The 22,544-nt window shown below is 39.0% G+C and overlaps 1 protein-coding gene and 1 long non-coding RNA gene across 3 annotated transcripts in view; one reads left to right on the top strand and one right to left on the bottom strand.

Annotated features, from left to right (window-relative positions):
- EPS8 (EGFR pathway substrate 8, signaling adaptor) overlaps window positions 1-22,544 on the bottom strand; it is a 125,073-nt gene that overhangs the window by 17,199 nt on the left and 85,330 nt on the right. The window contains exons 10-17 of one of the 2 annotated variants that reach the window (XM_077756424.1): window positions 22,296-22,422; window positions 20,037-20,125; window positions 19,580-19,654; window positions 13,665-13,813; window positions 10,989-11,172; window positions 6,156-6,286; window positions 4,487-4,595; window positions 3,467-3,610 (exon numbers count right to left, since the gene is read on the bottom strand). In XM_077756424.1, the coding sequence (XP_077612550.1) occupies window positions 3,467-3,610; window positions 4,487-4,595; window positions 6,156-6,286; window positions 10,989-11,172; window positions 13,665-13,813; window positions 19,580-19,654; window positions 20,037-20,125; window positions 22,296-22,422 (1,008 nt within the window). The remainder of the gene's footprint in view (window positions 1-3,466; window positions 3,611-4,486; window positions 4,596-6,155; window positions 6,287-10,988; window positions 11,173-13,664; window positions 13,814-19,579; window positions 19,655-20,036; window positions 20,126-22,295; window positions 22,423-22,544) is intronic. The other variant, XM_077756425.1, reaches the window with a different exon arrangement.
- LOC144225259 (uncharacterized) overlaps window positions 1-22,544 on the top strand; it is a 43,364-nt gene that overhangs the window by 15,526 nt on the left and 5,294 nt on the right. The gene's annotated exons all lie outside the window — the stretch shown is intronic.

Below are 22,544 nucleotides of genomic sequence, written 5' to 3'. Positions count from 1 at the left end.
GCATTGGGCTCTGTGCTGACAGCTCAGAGCCTGGAGGCTGCTTCAGATTCTGTGTCTCCTTCTCTCTCTGCCTCTCTCCTGCTTGTGCTCTGTCTCTCTCTCAAAAATAAATAAACATTTAAAAAAAAAAACACGAAGTTGTTTCTTTAAATTCCTTCAAAATTTTGATCTCAATAGATGGAAGATACCAGGGGAAAAGTATGTCATCCATTTCTTTCTTTTTCTTTTTTTTAAATGTTTATTCATTTTTGAGAGAGAGAGACAGAGTGGGGGGTTGGGGGGGTGGAGCTCGAACTCATGAACTGTGAGATCATGACCTGAGTAGAAGTTAGACACTTAACTTACTGAGCCACCCGGGAGCCCCTGTCATCCATTTCTGAGGAGAGAGAGGCCACTGGTAACCCTTCAAGCACCAAGGAGCAAAGCCATGGCAGATGGCTTGGTGATTCCAATTCCAGAGAGCAGGCTTTTATGGAGGCCCTTGCTCAGTGCTAGGCTTTCTCTCTTCCTTTCCATCAAATGCAAGATCCTGGCACTCAACAAATATTTGGGAGGTGAATAAGGAGATGAATAAGACACAGAGCTGCTTGTGATCTGTTTGTAATTGGTGGAGATCTCTTAGGCTAGAGGGCTGGGATCACTGGAATTATAAATATGTGGTATCTTTATTGCTGTTTCAAAACAAGCCACAGAGTTTTTCCTTAGCTATATTACATAAAGGTAACTGGTAACCCTGTTGTACAGACATAAAATGATTGGCATATATTTCCAAGGATGCTTTTGTCTTTTCCATCTTATTCTACCTAGTCATTGTGTGTGTATGTGTGTGTTACAAATGCTTTGAGAAAAGGAATTCTTTTAGAGTAGGATTTATGCTAGATAGCAGACTGTCAAACCAGCTTATTAAAATTTTACAAGATTTTGGTGGTTTTGTTGGGCTAAGCCCAAAGTTTTTAGGAGCTGTTAAAAAATAAACTCTTTTTACTATCTTTTAAAAGCAGGGCTTTTAACCTACACACACACACACACACACACACACACACACACACACACACACAGCTTCTCTAGCGTTTCCACATATATCACTGTATCCAGAGCTGCATCCAGAAATTTTTAGAAGACAGTCAGAGAGTGTTGAAAAGTTTAAAAGGAACCAGCCCAAACAGGCAATTCCCACACATTTCTATTTACATAAAGTAGCAAAACAAACTCCTGAAACTTGTGAGCACTTAAAAAATTTCTTGGTTGTGCCAAAGTTGCCAAAAATATAAGATGAGGCTCTGTTCAAGAAAGGAGGAATAACATTTATGTCCTCAAAAAGTACTCTTCCCTACCTGCGATACGTATCAGCAGTTTAGCTCTGGTTTTAAACAGCAGCAACCTTTACACAGAGAAGTCAACTTATGGCCCAAGCCAAGAATCAAGGAAAAGACAAGACTGAGCAGTAAACAGACAAAGGTAAAAGAGGACAAATTCCTTAGGAAATCTCTGGTGGGGGAAAATACTCAGAATTGATGTGATTCACAAGTTTGGGGTTTTATTGGAGTCTGCTCATCCCTAGTAAGGAGGCGCACAAACACACACAAAACTTGGCTAATTTTTTTTAACTCTTGGCTCCCGCTCACAGGCAGCATCTAGAGATGGTCTCTGTGAACAGTGTTTCTTACAGCTTATTACAAGTTAACTGTTAAAGACACTGCATAAGCTCCGAGGGTATACACTCCATCACGGTTTTAGGCATATATTTCAAGTATACACTCTTTAGCACTGTTTAAGGCATTTGGTCCAAATCTCTACAGGAAAGAAGGTCAGGCACGGGCACTTATACACCAGGTGGAAGCCTCTGTTATGTCAGGTAACCACATCTCAGTGTCAGAAAGGCACTTAGGAGAGAAAAAGGTATTCAAACTAAGTCAGAAAATTCACTTCAAAAATCCACAGGAAATGGAGTCGTAGATCATACCTTGAATAACTCAAACTCCTTCTTTGGCATCAACAGCTAATGACAAATGATGAACATAAATTAAGTACACAGTATGTATGCACATCAGGCTAGCCGAAACAAGCACAGCAAACAGAATTTCCACCGCCCTCACCTTAAGTTATCAAGATACATACATTGTACACTAATTCTTTACTTTAAAAGTTTGCCTGGGGTGCCTGGGTAGCTCAGTCAGTTGAGTGTCCAAGTCCTGATTTCAGCTCGGGGTCATGGTCCCAGGGTTGTGGGACTGAGCCCCCTATCAGTCTCCACACTTGAGCGTGGAGCCTGCTTAAGAGTCTCTTTCTCCCCCTCTGCCCTCTCTCCTCTCTAAAATCAAAAAAAAAAAAAAAAAAAGCCCTNTTAAAAAAAAAAAAAAAAAAAAAAAAAAGAAAAAAGTTTGCTTGACTCCTGGATTCTAATAAGGCCAAAAGCCACTCTGGATGAGTACAGGCCCTGTACTCAGTGTGAACGGTATGAGGGGCCATGAGTAATGAAATGAATGGTCCTGCAGCAGGGGTATGATCGCAATCCTACACGTGGACAATCTGTACCTTACAAGCCTGGGCCTGGCAGGAACATCAACTATGTCACTGGATAGTGTGTGTAGCTTCTACTCAAATTTATGACATTACTGTGGGGTCAGGTGTGACTTTTTGCCGAAAACTCTGAAAACTAAAATAATTCTTCTTGGGGGCATGATACAGAAACCACCACAGGTCCACAGGCTACACATGGGGTGGTCCATCCATTCCGCCTCTGCTGGTAGACCGGACTCTAGAGATTCTGTCACAGGTCAAAAATCCCAACAGTTAAATAGTAAGTGGATTCAGATGTTAGGGTGAATGAGATACCAGAGTTAATGAAATCCTGAAAATGTAGCATGTGACTCAAAAATTATTTAATGATCAAGAAGAGAGGGCCTGATCTATCCATCCTATGTCATAAGTGTATTTTAATCTTAAAATCAAGAAAGGAACATTATAGTCCAACTGAATATTCATGTGTTGGTGTAAGGGGGTGGAGGGGAAGAGTGCAAGTTCAAGGTCAGGGGCAGAACATTTAAGAGAATGAGGGCAAAAGATGGTGAAGATGAGCCACCTTCCAACTGTCACGGTGCCTTCCTCTATGAAAAAGAAGCCACTGGATAGGAAGGCTATGAGCAAGAGCGAAGTGGCAGAAATACTGCTTCTCCAAAGGTCAGAAGCGCTATAGGACGGGAAAAAAGAGAAACAGGCACTTACTGGTAAACATTTTAGGCACTTTCCTAAAGTAATAAATCAGAAAAAAATGTGTATATGTAATTGTTCCCTATATCTTTCACCATTGCTCCCCAATTACCCTAGGGGGGAAAAACTATACAAATTGTACAACAAATTAAGTCTCAAAACAATGAATACACAAAAAGTATTAAATCCCAGTTTAGAGTGATGAATTTGAAAGTTTATAAAAAGTTAAATTTTGCTAAAAAATCGCAATAAATACCTGTATGGTATGTGTGTATGGTGGATCAGCACGCCCTAATCCGGATTCTGGAGGTCTCACAATATCCAAAATGTTATTTGGCACAAATCCAGAGTCTCCACTTGCATTTCGAACTTTCCACCATTGTTTTCTATCATCGAGGATCTGTCATCATGCAAAAAAATAAAGGCATCATTCCATACCAAAACCAATCTATGAAAGAAGTTCAATTTTTATTCTTTAGACCAAGAAACTCTTTTCACTTCTAATAAGCTGAATTGTGCACTGAATGATTCTTAGGAGTTAAAATAATTATAATTACCAGTATAGAACAAACAGGTATGGAACCACTATTGCGAACATACTTGAGGTCCTTATTACCTGCTAAAAATGCTTGACTATTTGCATTGTCTGAAATACTTAAAGATGACTAAGACGACTTGCTTGGAAAGGTCTTTTTTCTACATCCATCCTTCAAACAGGAAGGAAAAGTATGAAACCATTCTTTATTATAAAAACTACTGTGACTACTGCACATTATATATTAAAGAAGAGGAACTCTCAGTTATGATCTAAGAAATGGATTTGGCAGTCATGGTAGAGGATTCCCAGGATGAAAAGCTTACCCACTGATGAACAGATTTTTGCAAGGGGAGTAGGACAGGAAGAAGGACATGTTCTCTCTTTTTAAAATACTATGATGTATCTACATAACCAGCCTTGATTCCAAAATGGATAAAGCCCAGAAGAAGAAAAGAGGACAAAGTAAGCCAAGAAATCCAACCTCTGTCCTCCCCCACATCCGTTTCTCACCCTCTCCCCCAGACAAAACCCAGCAAACAAAATATAAGATAAAGCAGCTCCCTCTCCTATAGACATAGGCATCTACAACATGCTTTTATCCTGGATAAAATAAAACAACACTGACCTTTGCATTTCTTTAAGGAAGGCTTAGATATATACCAAAATACAATATGAAATACGCTGTATACATTATACAAGATAAATCCACTTTATGAAGCATATACAAAATTCTATTACCTCTAAAATATCATCTTTTAGAACTGAGAGCTCACTGTTGTTCCTTGCCATGAAGTCATACTTGGATTTGGCATATTTCTTGGGTTGTGCTTTCAGTGGATCATAATTTCTATAAAAAGAAAGAGAAATTATCATTTAGTGAGCTCTTCCTAAAGGTTGAAAACAGAAGTAAGACATTAAAGAAAGTCAATGCCAGTTCCTACCAGGAAACATTCTGACAAATTATTTCAATAGTAGTTTAGTTTACTATATTTCACAGAATATGAGAACTGAACAAAATGTTGGAGTTAATACTATTAATATGAGCAAACTATGACTACAGCAAAAATAAATAACGCAGAATCATAAGGTTAGTGGATATTAAGCCAAATATAGACTACAAATCTATGAATTCTTTCTCAAAAATAAAACAAACATCAAAAAATTAAAAAAAAACTTATTTCATATGTTGGCATTTTCAAAATGTATTATTCACTGCCGATTTTATATTCCATATAATATGTTACTGGTGTCCTTTGAGTAATACCTGTAAAATTTCCACACCAGTTACTTACATATTACCTCTATTATCATTCCTAACAAAAATAAAAAATTTTAAATTCTACCTTTTTTAGAGTCTATTAAGAAAAGAGTATACCACGGGGTGCCTGCGTGGCTCAGTCGGTTAGGCGTCTGACTCCTGGCTTTGGCCTAGGTCATGATCTCTTGGCTTGTGTGTCTGATCCCTGCCTTGGGCTCTAAGCTGACGGCGCAGAGCCTGCTTGCGATTCTCTCTCTCTCTCCATCTCTGCTCGTGCTCTATCTCCCTCTCAAAATAAATAAAATGAACATTAAAAACATTTTTCAAAGAAAAGAGTATATTGAAAAGAAGTAAAGGGAATGCCACCCTGTGGTAAGAGAGGCGCTGTGGTAGGAAGGTACCAGGGCAAACTTTCAGCCCCACTTCATCTGAACGAGCACCCTTCCATACCCTTTTTCACCCTCTTCCTTCTGTTTTGCACACGGGTTGGCCACAACCCTCCTTTGCAGACGCTAGAAAACAAGACTGAAGAAGGGAAGCTTCTCCAGTGCCATTACTTCTCCCCGATCTCAAGTCTCCACCTCTGCCCACGCTGAATTGTTTTTCAAGAGCAAAACTAAGGGGAAATAAATCTAAAACTGAAAAGTGAAAATAAAATACAGTAAGATGAAATGGTAAGAATGGCAAATAAGGCACTGACTCCTTCTTCTAAGTATTTAGTTTATATTTAGAAATAGTTCTATCTAAAGGCAGTTTTGTTTTTGTTGGGAGGAAAGATGGAAATGGTTTCCTTTAAAAGAAAGATCCTTAGAGACCATCTGGTATAAACTAGGGGAGAGTTTCAAAAACAATTCTTCTTTCTTCTTAATTCACAGATTTTGTCAGAGCACCTTTTTAAAAACGGAAAGTCATCCAAAGGCATTTGCTCTAAATTAGAGTTATAGGCTGGAGGTTTTCCAGTTAGAATTATGGAACAGAGGCTTTCTTTATCAAAGCCAACTCTAAAAAGGAATGACTGAAACTTTATCAAACAATTAACAGATGGAAAGTTTAAAAAAGTAGTGAACAAAGCAGACACCGGGACCTCTACTTGCACTAAATCAGAGACGGTTATCCTCAGCTCTCCAAATGGCGTCCACGAAATCTTACCTATCTGCATGGCGACTAGGAGTTGGCTTAAAAGCCACAGCGGCTTCCCCTTGGTCCACATGGAGTCCTCTTGTGTACATGTTATTGAATGCATACCCATCAGGCGGAGGATACTCTGATACGCTGGACTGCTGAAAGGCAGAGAATGAGAAATTAAAGAATTGCTAAGACTATCTGAATGACCACTGACGTCAGTGAACAAAACCCTCCATTATACTATGATCAGTTTCATTTTCCAGTGATTAACCATTACTAACAAATTATGAAATGGGGGTGATACATTATTTTGATCAAAAACCTATTTATAACAGGAAAAGTCATTAGTACAAAACCTAAATCTTAATTCTAAAAACTAGCCGGGTATACAAGCGATACATTCTTTTCTCAGGAATTCCGTTAAAGGTGATTTTGGTATTAGGGAGACATTAACAATTTATATAAAATAAATTGGTTTTAAAACAACAATAAAACTCTTCCCCCTTGCTCTCTGAGTTTAAGGAACAGACCTTTACCACTCTAACAAAGTAAATGTCACCTGAAAATCATCTAAACTCTGTGTATTAAAATTATAGCACCCTCTCATTTTTTAAATGTACACAGTCACTATTTTTTTTTTTTTAATGGCAGCACTCTTATCAGATTTACAATTGAGGAAAATACAGAAAGGCAGAAACATACTGATCTTGAGAGTCAGCAGTCCAGGGTAAGATAATGCTGGAGTAATTTCTTTTTTTATATTTAAGACAATTCTCACATGAGCCTACTAGGTGCTACCAGAAGGGGGAGCTGAGGTCTATGGGTGCCAGTGAGCACCATGGTTTGAAAGCTATGAGGAAAAAACAAGGAAAGAAAGACCAAAAAAATAAGTAAATAAAAATATTTTCAAAATTCATATAAAGATTTTTAACTCTTTCTTTATGGGAAATGAGTACAGGAGATGCACAACAGACCTTGAAGCAATGGAAGTGTTTGGCTACTGAATGTGTTTATGAACTCACTGGGGCAGAATATTTGAAACTGGAAATGTCTTAGAAAAGTGTTGGATACATGTTTACTACAGTTCATCCTAATGACAGAGTTGGCTGGAGAGGGATAAACACAGACAGAGTGGGTGGGGTTTCTTGAATGGACTAGTGTGGATGTCAAAATACTCACATTATACTACCCCTCTGGAATATATTTCACTGGAATACACTGACTGCATGTAACATACAAAGAAGCAATTCTTATCATTTAAATACCTTAGCTTGAATCATCAACAAAATTAAAAGGTAACTTACAGACTCAGAGAAAATATCTGCAAATCATATATATAATAAGGACTAAAAGTCCAAAATATATAAAGAACTCATAGCTCAAGAGCAAAAACAAAAACCAAAAAACCCAACCAACCACCAACCAAACACAAACAAATAAAAAACCCAGTCCAATTAAAAAAATGGATAGAGCAACTGAACAGACATCCTTCCAGAGGAGGAGTACAAAATGGCCAACAGGTACATGAAAAGGTTCTCAACATCTCTAATCATCAAGGAAATGTAAATCGGAATCACAATGAGATGTCACCTCACATCTGTTAGGGTGGGTATCATCAAAAAGACAAGAGATAATAACTATTGGTGAGAATGTGGGGGGAAAAAAGGAAACCGCTGTACACTGTTGGTGGGAATGTAAATTGGTGCAGCGGCTACAGAAAACAGTATGGAGGCTTCTCAAAAAATGAGAAACAGAACTATCATACTGTTCACTAGTTTCACTATTGGGTTTAACACTACAGGAAATGAGGTATCCACATCCTCATGTTCACTGCAGCACTGTTCACAGTAGGGAAGCAACCTAAATGCCCATTAACAGATGAACGGATACAGATGTGGTATAAATATACAACGGAGTATTACTCAGCTACGCGAAAGAAGGAAATCTTGTTGTGTGCGACAACACGGATGGACTTTGAAAGCATTCTGCTAAATGAAATAAGCCAAACAGAAAAAGACAAATACTGAATGATAGCACTTATATGTGAAATCCGTAAAAAGAAAAAACAAAGTCAAATTCATAGACACAGAGTAGAAAAGTCGTTACCAAGGGCTGGGGGAAACAGGGAGAAAGTTGGTAAAGGGGTAGAAACAGCTGTAAGTGAATAAAGTCTGAAGATCTAATGTAAAACATGGTGAAAACAGCTGATAACACTATAGGGTATAAGTGAAATCTGCCAAGAGAGTAGAACTTAAACGTTCTCACCAAAAGATGAAAAAAGGGAAGTATGTGAGGTGACAGATGTGTCAATGTGCTAATTAACGAGATGGGGGAGTCCTTTTACAATGTGTATCTAATCACCAGATGAACACCTTAAGTATCTTAGGATTTTCAATTATATACCTCAATAAAGCTGAAATTAAAAATAAAATAAGTAAGTAGCTTAATTAATTCGGTTTCTCATTTCCCTGGTTGAGAGCAGAGGCACTAGATGGTTAGGCAGTTTCGTATTAAAGACTGCTATGAAGGGCGAAGTGCAGGAACCTGGTAGAATCACCCTCACCTTTGGCTAACTCTGAACAGAACAGAGTGAGGTCAGCCAGCGTGAGATCACTGGGTCCTGACAGTGACTGGGAATGTTGGGAGGGAGGAGAGAAATGATGACAAATGACTAACCGTGATGACTACACACACAACCTCGTCAAGGGCTGTTGCCGGTTCAGAGGAAGTAAAGAAGCTGAGTACTGTTACCCATACTTGACACCCCACGTCACCTGTGCCTTTCGATTCTAAACAGAGCCACCAGATCCTGAATCATCCAAGTCTTGTCCTGAATGCATTTATTTTAGTAGCAATAAAATATAATAAAGTTCCTCTTCTAGGGATGATTGCATTTTTATGTATTTTAAATCACCATTACTTGGCCTCTTTTCCAGCAAATTCTTAAGGCATCAATTCTCCTAAAAGAGCTAGCAGGCACTTTTCATTTCATTTCTTTAAAACCTCGGAATAAGTACTTAAGCCATAAAATGGCACACAGTTTACAACAGGAAAGTGATAACTCATTATAAGGAAAGATTCTCAATAATTCTTCCTTTGAAATTACTTATTCAGTGAGAGTACACAACTTTTACCCCAGGAGCCCAGAACACATTACTCTCTCTTTAAACACACAAACTGAAAAAGAACTCACAGAAGTGAATTTCTGAGGCACACATTACTAAGTGGATGTTTTCTTATTTAAGATATAAAGACTGTAAGCTAGAAATTTCTGTGAATTGAAAAGAGTCCGCTGTAACTATAGCAACAACACGTGTATCATAATTTCATGTTTGATTACATCTTTTTTTCCTCTAGAAAAGTTGCCCTCTATGAGGAAAGGGAATCCACAGTGATGAGGTCTGGAGAGGGATGTGTGTCTGCCACCAAGGCAAAGGACTGTGAGGTCATCTTCTTCCTCACTCATTTAGAAGGACAGGCAGTTAGAGACTCTACCCTCATATGCGCCAGAGGAAAAACAATTACATCAGGAAAAAACAGATCTTCAAAGCAGTGCATGTGCTTCATTTTTAAAGTTTTGGAATTTAACCAGTCTTCTATAATATTATGGTTATTGTCCAAGGGAATGATTTTTTAAATTTATATAAGTGTTTTCCCTGAAAAGTGAAGATTTACTCTAGTTTGCTAATCATTCCTTCATATGATATTTGCTATGAATACCCACAGCAGTCTGAGAAAATTTATCTAGGGAATTAAATAAAGGAAACAAACAGGACCTCAGGGGGATCTAGTCATCATTTATCGTTTCTTCTCCAAACAGACCTCATTCACCTAATTCTTCGGGTTCTCATCATCCTATTTGGTTTGGTTCAGCTTTAAGCTATGTTTAATTAATTTTCTGACAGAATAAGAAAATCACAGAAAAGTCATTTTTAAGAGATGTGAAGGGATAACATACCCAATTTCAGTCCCTCAATTGGCTCCCCAAAATAGGTTATTACCCTAAAGCTCACTAAATACTTAAAAGGTACAATAAATTTTGTTTCTTTTCAAGGTATGATACTGTTAGAAATGACCATTTGAGCCCAGGGACTGAATCCAGGAGAAACTCTGGCCTTCTAGCCAGGCTGGGAGGGCTCCAGTGTTTAGAAGTAGATGAAAGGAAGGAAGGAAGAGAGGGAGGGAGGAGGAAGAGGGGCGGGAGGGAGGGAGAGAGGAGGAAAGAAATCGGACATTTGGGAAAAAGCTGCTTGGGACAGGTTAGGAGACCTAGGTCTGTCTTTTTTAAATTTTTATTTAACATTTCTGAGAGACAGGGAGAGACAGAGCATGAGTGGGAGACGGGCAGAGAGAGAGGGAGACACAGAATCTGAAGCAGGCTCCAGGCTCTGAGCTGTCAGCACAGAGGCCAACACGGGGCTTGAACTCACTGACAGTGAGATCATGACGTGAGCTTCACTGACTGAGCCACCCAGGTGCCCCAGGAAGCTGTCTTAAGGGTATGATGATGGATGGGAAAAACAGAACAAGCCAAGAGGCAACAGAGCAATACCCTGACAAGGAGAGAAACTAGGCACTCAGAAATTGAGACTGGATCACCAGGGTTCAGGGAGCCCTGGCCGGTGGGCAGGGGTGAGGGCTGGCAGGCTGTAAAGAATGAGATGGGCTGGGACTGGGCTTCAGAGGGAAACAGAGCAACTGTTACGACAAGGATAAAGAGCGGAGAGGTAACTAAGGGCAGCAGGACATTCAGTCATTGGTTCTAGAACAATCTCCAGATCAATAATACTAGAATTCACAATCAGAATTATAAGAGAATGTACAGATTTCTACAAAAAGTGATGTTGAAAACCTTACCTCTGTGGATAATCTTTTTGTCTCTTGTTTGCGCTGATGTTCTGCTACATTTGCCACAGACTCGGCCAGCTGATGAAGATCTTGTTCCATCGGCGCTCCCATGAGGTTCAGCATTGGGGGCTCCCAACCGTTGCGGAACCGCGGAATATATGGTGGAATAAATTGTTCTTTTGGCCACTCTGCTCTGTAGAGGGACGTTATGTCCAAAATTACTTTCAGTAAGGTTAGCCACAAAAAACAAAAACAGGGGCGCCTGGGTGGCTCAGTCGGCTGAGCATCCAACTTCAGTTCAGGTCATGTCTCTCGGCCCGTGAGTTCAAGTCTCCCATCAGGCTCTATGCCGACAGCCCAGAGTCTGGAGCCGGCTTCAGATTCTGTGTCTCCCTTTCTCTCTGCCCCTCCCCAGCTTATGCTCTGTCTCTCTGCCTCTCTCTCTCTCTCAGAAATAAACATTAAAAAAAAAACCCAACAAATAAAAACAAAGCATACCTAACCTGCCCTCTCTCCACTCAGAAAGGGAAAGGAAACACACTTATGCTAGACTGTACTACCAACAAAATGAAGACTGTGTTCTGCTTCATGATCTGTTTTCTTTACGTTGCCTCAAATTCTCCACTCATTCAGCTTTGTTACATGGATATAGGTTTTGAAAAACTGGAAAGGGAGTGTGAGGCCAGAAGTGTTAAAAGTACTTAGAACATGAACTTCTCTTGTATCTGAAGTAGTTTCAGATTCTCATCTTTCCCTTCCCTTCCCTTCCCTCTCATCATAATGAACCCTCCTGGTATCAGACATACCTTTCTAAAGAGATAAAACAGAGAATGTTCTTAATGTGTATGCTTTTTTTAAGTAATAGTAAGTCCCCTAAATGAAACATTAGCAATTTGATAAATTAAATTTATCAGCTAGGCTTTAATCAGTGAAATCAAGTTAGGACTAATCTGGAATCATAATCATTACCCATTCATTATTTAATGACTCTGAGTGAGACTTATTTCTACAAGCTCCTAATCACTCATGAACCACAAAAATAACTGGGACACAAATTATAGATTCATTTCTGCCATATTGTGTTGTTTTATCTTTCACAAGTGAAAGATTAATTCTTCAGGTTATATTCTATTATGATAAAACGAACCATTTTATTCAGCTTATTAAGTACCTTCATGATTTTTTTTGATCTTTCTGAGTTTTTAAATCAGTATATTCTTTTCCTAATACGCTTAACAATTAGGATCTGAAATGACCATTTCTCATGTTAAGAGCTAACAATGTATTTCCTTTTGAGTAGTTTTTTCCAATGGTCATTCATTTTCTCATTTTGAGGTAGGACCCAAAACCAAGAAATTTTAAAGTCTGGTATATTTTTGTACCAGGAGATCTGATTAAATTAGTAAGTTTCATGTGAAAATACTAAAAGATCCCACCTAGGCTTATCATAAGATCATAACCTGCAAGCATCTAATAGATGTAAGAAATCTGTTTAACCAAGTTTTTTTTTAAGCTTATTCTAAGTAGTGAAAGAAATAAAAAGATTCAGATAAGGAATGCAAAAATTATTTATTCAGTGTCATAAAATGAGAAATATTTTTGTAACTTGCTTTGCTCCGAAAAACTTTAGTGCTGCAATAATCAATGATGCAATGTTAATGATTGGTCTCCCACAACCACTTTACTGACAAGATACAATGTTTCATATGACCACCCCTTCTTTCCATTCCTGCTACTAGTGTTCTAGACCCAGAGAAGGTGGACTAACATTGTCCACTATAGCATCATCATCCCCAGGGGCCTCCTTGCCTCTAGTTTCCTTTGTCCTTATCCGTGCTGAGCTCTGATGCTACTAAAACACGGATGTGATTATGTCACACTCCTATTCACAAAGCTATTGGTTTTCTGCAGCCTAGAGAATCTTTTCCCACTCGTTAGCATGGCAGTGGGAGCCTTCAGAGCCCACCTGCTCACTTCCATGTGCCTCGTTTAACACCATTTCTCCTCTCTCCCTTTTCCACCAGCACCTGCGACCTGAAGTTTATCTGCCACCTAAACCCATATTGATTCTCCATTCTCTTGACTTCTTGCTTCATGCCTTCATTTGTGCTTCTCTATTAGAAAAAAAACCTTTCCCTACTATGTATTCGTGGGAATCCTACTCATCCTACCGAGAGGCAGCACAGCAAAATAATTATGAACATCAGCTCCCAGGCCAGACTGCCTGAATACAAATCGCAGATCTGCCACTTAAGAGTTACATGGCTTTGAGCAAATTAGTCAACCACTCTATGCCTCAGTTTCCATATCTGTAAAATAGGGATAACAACAGGACCTCTATAAAGTTCATGGACGAGGGCTTAGCCAACATTATATGTATAGTGTGTACATATATATTATAAAATATACTATTATTATCTATTGATTTAAATGCCAGCCCTTCTCTGAAAGCTAACTACCCTTCTCTTAAATCCTCTTCCTGATGGCTCCGCCTTGCCAAACAACAGCAATCTATGTGTCACTCCTGGTACTTAACGTGCCTTACACTGCACATACTTTGTATCTTCTCCACTAGACTGGCTTTTTAAGGGTTTAGGCTTTTTATCTGTAATGCCTCATTAGATTCATGTGATGACGAAGAACAGTACTTAGAGTGTTATAGGTATTAAACTCATACACGCTTACCTGGCTTTCATCCAAGTTTCGCCCAGTGACACCCACAGCTGCCTTTCATCAGCGTTGACAGTATAATTTAAGAAATCAATTGTGTCCTTAGTCAACAGGGGGCTGAGTATTGAACTGGCTAGTTCAGGACCTCCTGTGGCCTGCACCACCTAAAATGATAATAAATCATTTTTTAGCAAGATGATGATTACTTGTATATTTTCAAAATATGTAAAATCTATGCCCAAAACAACTGTTTTTATATACTCAAATTTTGACATTGTGCAGTGTACTACTGCATGAAAAACGGCTTAAGTCAACTTTCCCAGGCTAATAGTGCCTAATAATCCAGAATGAAAAGTTAATAGTTTAATGGCTTTCACAGGATCTGTCTATTGGCTGCCTAGGACTGTATCTTCCCTGGAAAATACTAATGACTATCCAGAGAATTCTAAGTCAGGTGGTTTAACTATCTCTGATTTTTTGCTTTAAAAAAAAAAGGGTACATGTATCTTTCCTGGCAAATCTATTATCCCCAACTTGAAAAATATGGCTCAATAACGGAATACTATAGAGAGAAATAAGTCTCAAGTTAATAGCCTCTCGTAGTGTGTATAAAGACATACAAAAATAAAAGGACCCAGAGAGAAAACTGAGAGAATGAGAAGTGATGCTCTGAATCTATGGTAGTTTTTCCCAGAATTTAATTCTAGGAAATCGTCCTGATTTAAAATGGATAATTTAATGACTAGCAGAAACAAACAAACAGGTGCAACTCTCTGATAAACAAAACGATGATAAGTGTATGTCTGGAAACTGCTCCAAATTGACTTCTCAAAGGCTATTTCCTGGCTAAAGAATGGTAGTTATCTCCTCAAGCAGAAACCAGAGCCCTTTTATAAAAATGTCACTTTCCCAGAGATATGGCACAAGAAAAAAGGGATTTTTGTTTTTGAATGGCTTCAGACCAAGAGTCAGCTTCTCCCCAGCCGCCCAAGTGTCCTGAGCACGCCACGCTACCGTGTGCCCCTGCGTGTCTGCACATGCTGCTTCCCAGTTCCCCATGAGGCCCTTCCTTCATCACCCAGAACTCTGCTCTGGTACCACCTCTTCCAGGAAGCCCTTCTTAACCTCACAACATAGTTCTGAGGCACCTCACCGTCCCCAGAACAATGTATGTGTATCAGTGACATACTACATTTTAACTTATGGCTTATTCTTCAGTTTTCCCTCCCGTGAGGACTTGGACCAACTGAACTGCAGAAAACACAAGTGTCAGAGGGATGAGTGAGAATCAGTGAAAGACAAGATCAAAGATAAGGAGGGAAGTTGACTCTTACTTGAGAACAAAACCCACCCTGACTCCTTGGCATGTAATTTTCTTACTTCCTAGCCCTATAAGCACTTTTAGTAAATGGGTAGGGATGATTAAGAAAGAAAAGTTAAGGAGTAAAATCTAAGAGTAAAGGGATTTTTAAATCTTTGGGTCAACAGAGGGAGGAGGGAATGAAACAAAAGAAACGTAAATAAAAAGCTACAAGACACAGCCCCCCCGCGTCCCCAGAAGGGATGTTAGGCAGGCGGGCAGGCCCGTGTGCTGGGGGCAGGCCGGTGTGCGGGTGGTGCAGGCAGATGGCAGGCTTTGTAAGGGTTAAAGCCATTCAGTTCGGTGTGGCTGGTACTAGGCCCCTTAGGAACGTTCCTTCCCGCGACTCCTATCCAAGTAAGATGCCTGGGGCTCTGCAGGCAGAACATTAAAAGAGCAAGAGACATATTCTGATTGGCGAGACCATTAATAAGGAGTCAGTTTTAATGAAAAACAAAGATAAAATAAATCATATTTACAGATATGCAGCCTGATCACAAAGGCTAATTTCTACGTGTTAGGGACACCGGTCCCATTATCTTAGAGTTTTCCTCTGTGTAATGATTATACATATACTTATAATGTGTGGAAGAGTTTGCAAAGAAGGAGAAGGCAGCAAAAATGTGCTCTGTAACCGACACTTCCTAATACTCAAAGTAAGACAGTATCAAACGTGTTAAAAGAATAAGCAATAGAGGGGGATCTGGTGGCTCAGTGGGTTAAGTGTCCAACTCTTGATTTCAGCTCAGGTCATGATCTCACGGTTTGAGAGTTCAAGCCCAGAGTCAGGCTCTGCACTAACAGTGCTTGGGATTCTCTATGTCCCTCTTTCTCTGCCCCTCCCTCAAATGCACACGTGCACATGTGCGCGAGCGCGCGCGCGCACACACACACACACACACACACACACTCGTTCTCTCTCTGAAAAAGAAATATTTTTTAAAAGGAACAATATAAATTTTGTTAATGGGCTTCTTTGCATATGAATGGCCTTGATCTAATTTTTAAAAGAGCTTATAAAACAAGAATTATTCAACAGTAACTAGACGAGTAGAAATTTGATGTTCTATATATAGCAACAACATATGGGAGCATTCATAAATTACTGATGTAGTCTTGGACTTTCATCTTCTAATCTTTTATTGCCAGTTCTAACATTTATGCTGATAATGTTACTTTCCTATGTTTGTAAAGCAATATTCATTTCAAATTCTACTTCAGGTCTTGTCTAGTTGCCCTTGGGGAAAGGGTAAGATTTATTATTCCTTTGTGTAACTTGGATTTTGCTTTTCTCATTTTTTCTGATAATCAAGTAAAAGTTTCCATGAAAAATGCATTTGAATTTGCTCCATTTTTGATAAATATTAGAGAACTCAAACCATATTGTTCATATGCCATAAACCAAAATTAATTAAATTTATTGGCTTCATATAGTTCTCACTCATTAAAAAACAGCCATAGAAATAATACACAAAACAGGAGCACCTGGGTGGCTCAGTCGGTTAAGCATCCGACTTCGGCTCAGGTCATGATCTCACAGTTTGTGGGTTCAAGCCCTGCATCAGGCTCTGTGCTGACAGCTCAGAGCTTGCAACCTGCTTGAGATTCTGTATCTCCCTCTCTCTCTGACCCTCCCCTGCTCACACTGTCTCTCTCTCTCTCTCTCTCTCACACACACACAAATAAACACATTAAAAATTTTTTTAAAAAGAAATAATACACAAAACAATCACACACTACTAACAATGATCATTACTGCTATTGTCATTCTTCAAAACAACCATTTGCTCTTCTGACAGACACAGCGATTCACAACCATTCCACCCGTGCTTGCCTTAGCCCAGAAAACAGGAACTCTGTTCTCCTGGAAGTATTTAAAACAAAGAGGTTCTGCCTTCTTTCTACTCCTTGCTCACTTGTCCTCCCACAAAATGGGAATGGCCTAGCTAGTTGGTGGAACTGTAGAAAAAAGTGATTTGTAGCCCAGTCTCTTTTCCTATCTGTCTGTATGTGGGACCAACAATGCTTCCAGCCGCTTTCTGCTGCCATGCTTTGCCCAAACCCCAGCACAGTTTTGTGTACTCTTGAATATTATTCCAGCGAATTCTCCTAGCTGTCCTGTAGGACAAGATGGTTGTACATAAAGTCAGCTTGGAACAATTGCTATTACAACATTTGCAGGTATAAGAAATATAAAAAGTATACTGTCATACCATATAAGGTAGAAAATGAAGATGTGTATCCTGGATCCTGGCCTATGACGCAAGGAGTATAAACTTTTGCTGGGTAAACTCATAGGAACATCTAACTCTTCTACAAAGGGAATTGTCTCCAACACACCCTTTTTTTAGCTTCAAAAATTATACCTTAATGGAGCGCCTGGGTGGCTCAGTCGGTTAAGTGTCTGACTTCGGCTCAGGTCATGATCTCATGGTCTCTGGGTTCAGGCCCCGTGTTGGGCTCTGTGCTGACAGCTCAGAGCCTAGGGCCGGCTTCAGATTCTGTGTCTCCCTCTCTCTCTACCCTCCTCCACTCGCACGGTGTTTCTCTCTCTCAAAAATATGCATTAAAAACATCTTTTAAAATTATGCCTTATATAAAGATATACATGTATGAGAAGGGGGTTTTCTGGGGAGAAGAAAAAATGTGCCTAACACTCACCTGACATACAGTGGGCAATGTAAGGACCACTAAGTGTTCCTTACTGTCCACTCTCTTCTTCCTTCTAGAGAGAGAAGCCCCTACATTTTAGATGAACCAATACAGATGGAGACTATATGACTCTGGTGTTCAGTGTGGCTACATGAGAACATTCAGCCAACTGGACAAGGCAGAAATTATCTGTTTAAGTTCAGGGTCACCTCCTTAAAGAGAAATTCTCTTCCTCTGCCTTCGTACAGCTGTAACAAGAACATGGACGTAGAAGCAGCTTCCACCACAGAAGATATCTGAGACAGTTGTTCAATTCTTCTTCTTGGAAACATTTTCTTCATTTGGCTTCCAGAATACCATAACATTCTTATTTTATTTTTTTCCCTGACTTACCTGCCTGCTTCTTCTCAATCTTCTTTGTTGGCCTTTTCCATTCTCCTAACAATGACACTGCCCAGGGCTCCACCAATCCTTATTCCTCTTCTTTATTTATAACTACTATCTTGGTGAAAATTTCATGGCTTTAAATGCCTCCTATTTATAGATGATCCTCAAACATGTATCTCCAGTCCTGATTTCTCGATTGAACTCTAAATTCGTATATTCAACCTCCAAACCAGATTTTTCAATCTAGACATAACGATGTTTTGACAGGTCTAAAATTGAATTCCTTACGTTCCTCCAAAAAAAATATGTCCTACCTATTGTTTTCTACCTCTTGGTTAATAATTAGGCCATCTCTCCACTCACAGGCCAAACTTGGGAGATACCCTTGGCTCTTGCATCAGCACATCCAATCTACCGCAAAAGTGTTGCTTCTATGATTTATAACCAGAATCGGGCTCCTTCTGACAACCTCTAACCCTACTTGATCCAAACACCATCATCTCCAATCTGGATTATTTTAATAACCATGCCAGTCCCTTCTTCCCCTAGATTTCCAAGTGTTATAGACAGAGCAATCCTTTTGGCAAAAACCTTCCAAGTGTAAAAGGTTTCACAATCACCTACAAGGACCAACAAAATAGGACCTCCCATTTCTTTGCTGACCTCATCTCCTAATTAAGATCTCCCTCATTCTGTTCCAGTCACAATACTTAACTTATTCCAGGAGAAAAATTTGCAATTACCACCCTAGAGCATTTACAATAGCTGCTCTCTGTATGGAATTCTCTTCTTTCAGAAATCCACGTGATTCATTCCTCACTTCATTTGCTCAAATGACACCTTCTCACCTTAACTAACCCTACTAAGAAAGGGTACTACTCCACCTCACACACACGTGTGCGTACTTGCGTGAGCATGCACCTGCAATACTCCCTGTTCTCTGTCCCTGCTGCATTTTTCCAAGTAACACTTATTCTTAGCAAAATGTATTATTTATGTGTGTATTTAGGTTAATGACTGCCCCTCCATACTACAACATACGTTCCAGGAGGGTAAAAATTTATGTCTGTTTTGTTCCTGATAAGCTACGAATGATGCGAAGCACACAGCAGACTCTCAGTTTATGAATTCATAAATATATGAGCAACGCCTTCCATCCAGTACCAGTGCCTCCTCATGTCTAGCCTATTTTGGGAGAAAGAGAAAAATTTTTACATTATTATAGCCATTTCTATTATATACTAGTATACCTTGAAATGCCAGCATCCGATAAATCTTTATTTCTTTGCATTTCCCTAGCACTGTCAGAGACATGAGTTTCCTCAGCTATAAAATAAGGTATCTGAACTAGATGATTTCTAAGGTTCTTTCAAATTCTCAAATTGCACACTCTTGATGGGTACATAGATGCCAAGGGAAATAGTATCCATGCAAGGTGACGAAGAAAAACTGTCCAGATATCTCCAGACAGGCATGTGGGGTTCAAAAACATACTAAGAGTGATTCCTTTCTTATATTAACAAAGCCTTACCATATTTAATGGAGTAAATAAAAAATGAACCAACTCTGCTGCACTCGGATTCTGGATATGAGACTTCAGTTTGGCCTGTAGCATTAAGAAAACAGACAAACATATTACTATGATGCAATCAAGCAAAAAAACAGATACTCGTGAAAGTCCAACACAGACTCAGAGGAAGAGTTCCTTATCACTAGTTTCACTGTGTTAGTATATTAATCAGCCTAGGTTAAGTCAGATTAGGGAAATTTAATTTTTAAAAAGTTAGGAATCATTCCTTTTTGATAAGTCACACAGATACATAGGTTTTACTATCTGTGGTCCTAATTCAAGGAAAATCAAGACATACATGCCAAAAAACCCACCATAAAAAAAAAGCTTATCTCTTAATTTAATCAAGAACATCCTGGCTAGGCTTTGGTTACTTTCATTTGTTTCTGTTAGTTATACATAAATAAATTTCACCTACCAGAAGGTTAAATCCATGTTTAAACTTTTGTAAACAGTCAATAAACTCATCAGGAGGTGGAGGTTTTGCCCGCAGAGTTAAAACACCCTCTAAAAGAAATAAACCGAAGAAGGACAGATGAAAGCCAAGCTCTAAGAAAATATATTAAAAGAAAAAGTAAAAGAACACATTTGTGTCTATAAAATTTGATGATACACCAGACGCCACGCTACGTAGCTACTCTACCACATCTCATAGACTGACTGTAACAAAGACAATTCTATATTTGAAATGGATACTTCTACCCCTAGACACTACTAATTACTCATCAATTCCATAAACTTATACTGTAGCCCTTTTATGTCCCAGTTATTGTGCTTATCATTGCAAAGACTATAAAAATGTGTAAGTTATGGGGCACCTGGGTGGCTCAGCTGGTTAAGCATCTGACTCTTGATTTCAGCTCAGGTCATGATCTCACGGTCGCGAGACTGAGCCCCACATCAGGCTCTGCACTGAGCATAGCACTGAGCATAGAGCTTGTTTAGGATTCTCTCTCTCCCTCAGCCCCTCTCCCTGCTGTTCTCTCTCAAAATAAATAAACATTTTTTTAAATGTGTAAATTATAGGCCCTGCTTTGTAAGGCCTTAATACCTAATAGAAGATATGAATCAGATAAGTAACAAAGGTACACCAATGAAGGGCTATAGAAAGAGACTGCACTTCGTTGGGAGATGGGAAGATGTTCACCTAAAAGATGTTTCACAGGGAAAGTAGCTTTTTAGATACGATTTGAAAGGTTTGTTACATGACAATTTGGTAAGAAAATGCCATAGTTGGATAAAAACAGCATAAGTAAAAAACATGAAAAAAGGAAACCATATGTACATGAAACAACACACTAAAGCAAAGAAACATGAAAATGGAAAAGTAGATCAAGGTCAGATTGTGGGTGACTACCAGGGGGAAGACTAGACATAAATCAACAGAACATGGAATTAACATGCTTTTCAGAAGAACAAAGTGACTGTCGTAGAGCTTTAAGACGACTGTCCTCCCAGAATAAAAGACTGGAGGCTTGAAGCCTACTTAAAGAGCTGAGTAAAAAAACGATGACAGCTTGAAGCAGACGCTAGTTTTGCAAATGAAAATGAAAACAACTGGATATAAAACACACTGAAGTGACATGTGGGTGGCTCAACTGGCTAAGCATCGACTCTTGATTCTGGCTCACGTCAGGATCTCACAGTTCATGAGATCGAGCCCTATGTCAGGTTTAGTGTTGAGCATGGAGCCTGCTTGGGAGTCTCTCTCTCACCCTCTGCCCCTCTCACCTGTTCACGCTCGCTCTCTCTCTCAAAAAAAAAAAAAACAACCAAAAAATAAAGCAAAGGAATTTAAAAACCCCAACACATTGAAAAAATAATACTGATGTTGGTTGTTAGCTAGAGAATGAAATCATACAAGAATCTGTGTGACCAAAAGGATAGTACACCCTTACTAAAGAATACAGCAGGAATAAGGGGTATGAGATGTAAGGAAACAATAATACTTAACTTCAGAATATAAGGAAGTGAGGTATATCCAGATGTACACATCTGGAAAACAAGTCTACAGGTCACATGCTTGTGATATAGACATGAGCTAGTAGAGAAAGACTGGGAAGTCATGTGTCATGAAAGGGATATTTACTTACTATTCTGTTATGTATTTCATTCTGTTCCACAATTGTAAATTTATATATTTGGAGGCCATTTTAAATAGCTAACTACAGCATACTCAAAAACTGCTTGTATATGACCTGAACATATTGTTTGGGAGTTCTGTGATAAAAAAAAAAAAAAAAAATTCAAATCCACTGACCTTGGTAACTATTTTAATGGGAAAAAAATCAACACTTCTAACAAAATAATGAGGCTCTATATTTACAATAAAATACATCCAAATATGGGAAGAACAGAGCTATGACTTTAGCAGACATTAATTTTGCAGTCACTAATTAAAACTATAAACAGATGGTCATCAGCTGAATCTCAGAGTCTCTGTGATTTAGGTGAAGTATCCTAGAGTCTTCCTTTACTAAAGCCAACTTTGAACCAAAATGGACTCCTCCCTGGGCTCATCTTAGTCTCTGCCTAACTCCCAGGTGCTATCCCAAAATAAGAAAGGGACCCTAGCCCACAGTCAGTGGAGTTTTACTGAGCAGTTCACAAGGGCGGAAACTCTGCCTAGCACTGGAGTTCTCAAAGGTCTTTAGAAGATTAAGAAAATCTAACTTACCTCCCGGTCCTTTCTTTTTACCTTTCTTAGTCTTCTTCCTTTTAGAAAGCTCAGAAAATGCTTCAGCTGCTTTTTGGAGTTTTGTGATAAAAAATTCAATATCATCCAAAATGTGGTTTAATATTTGCTGAAATTAGAAAATACAGAATGAAATATAGAACAAAATGAAACAATTTTTTGCCTTGACTTTATACTTTTAGTCAGTAAAGGAAAATCAGAAAGTAAGAAAAAATACCTCCCACATGCAAA

The sequence above is a fragment of the Crocuta crocuta genome, unplaced genomic scaffold (assembly GCF_008692635.1).
Source record: "Crocuta crocuta isolate KB4526 unplaced genomic scaffold, BGI_CrCroc_1.0 scaffold262, whole genome shotgun sequence".
NCBI lineage: Eukaryota > Metazoa > Chordata > Mammalia > Carnivora > Hyaenidae > Crocuta > Crocuta crocuta.
This window is presented reverse-complemented; position numbering and strand designations above follow the sequence as displayed.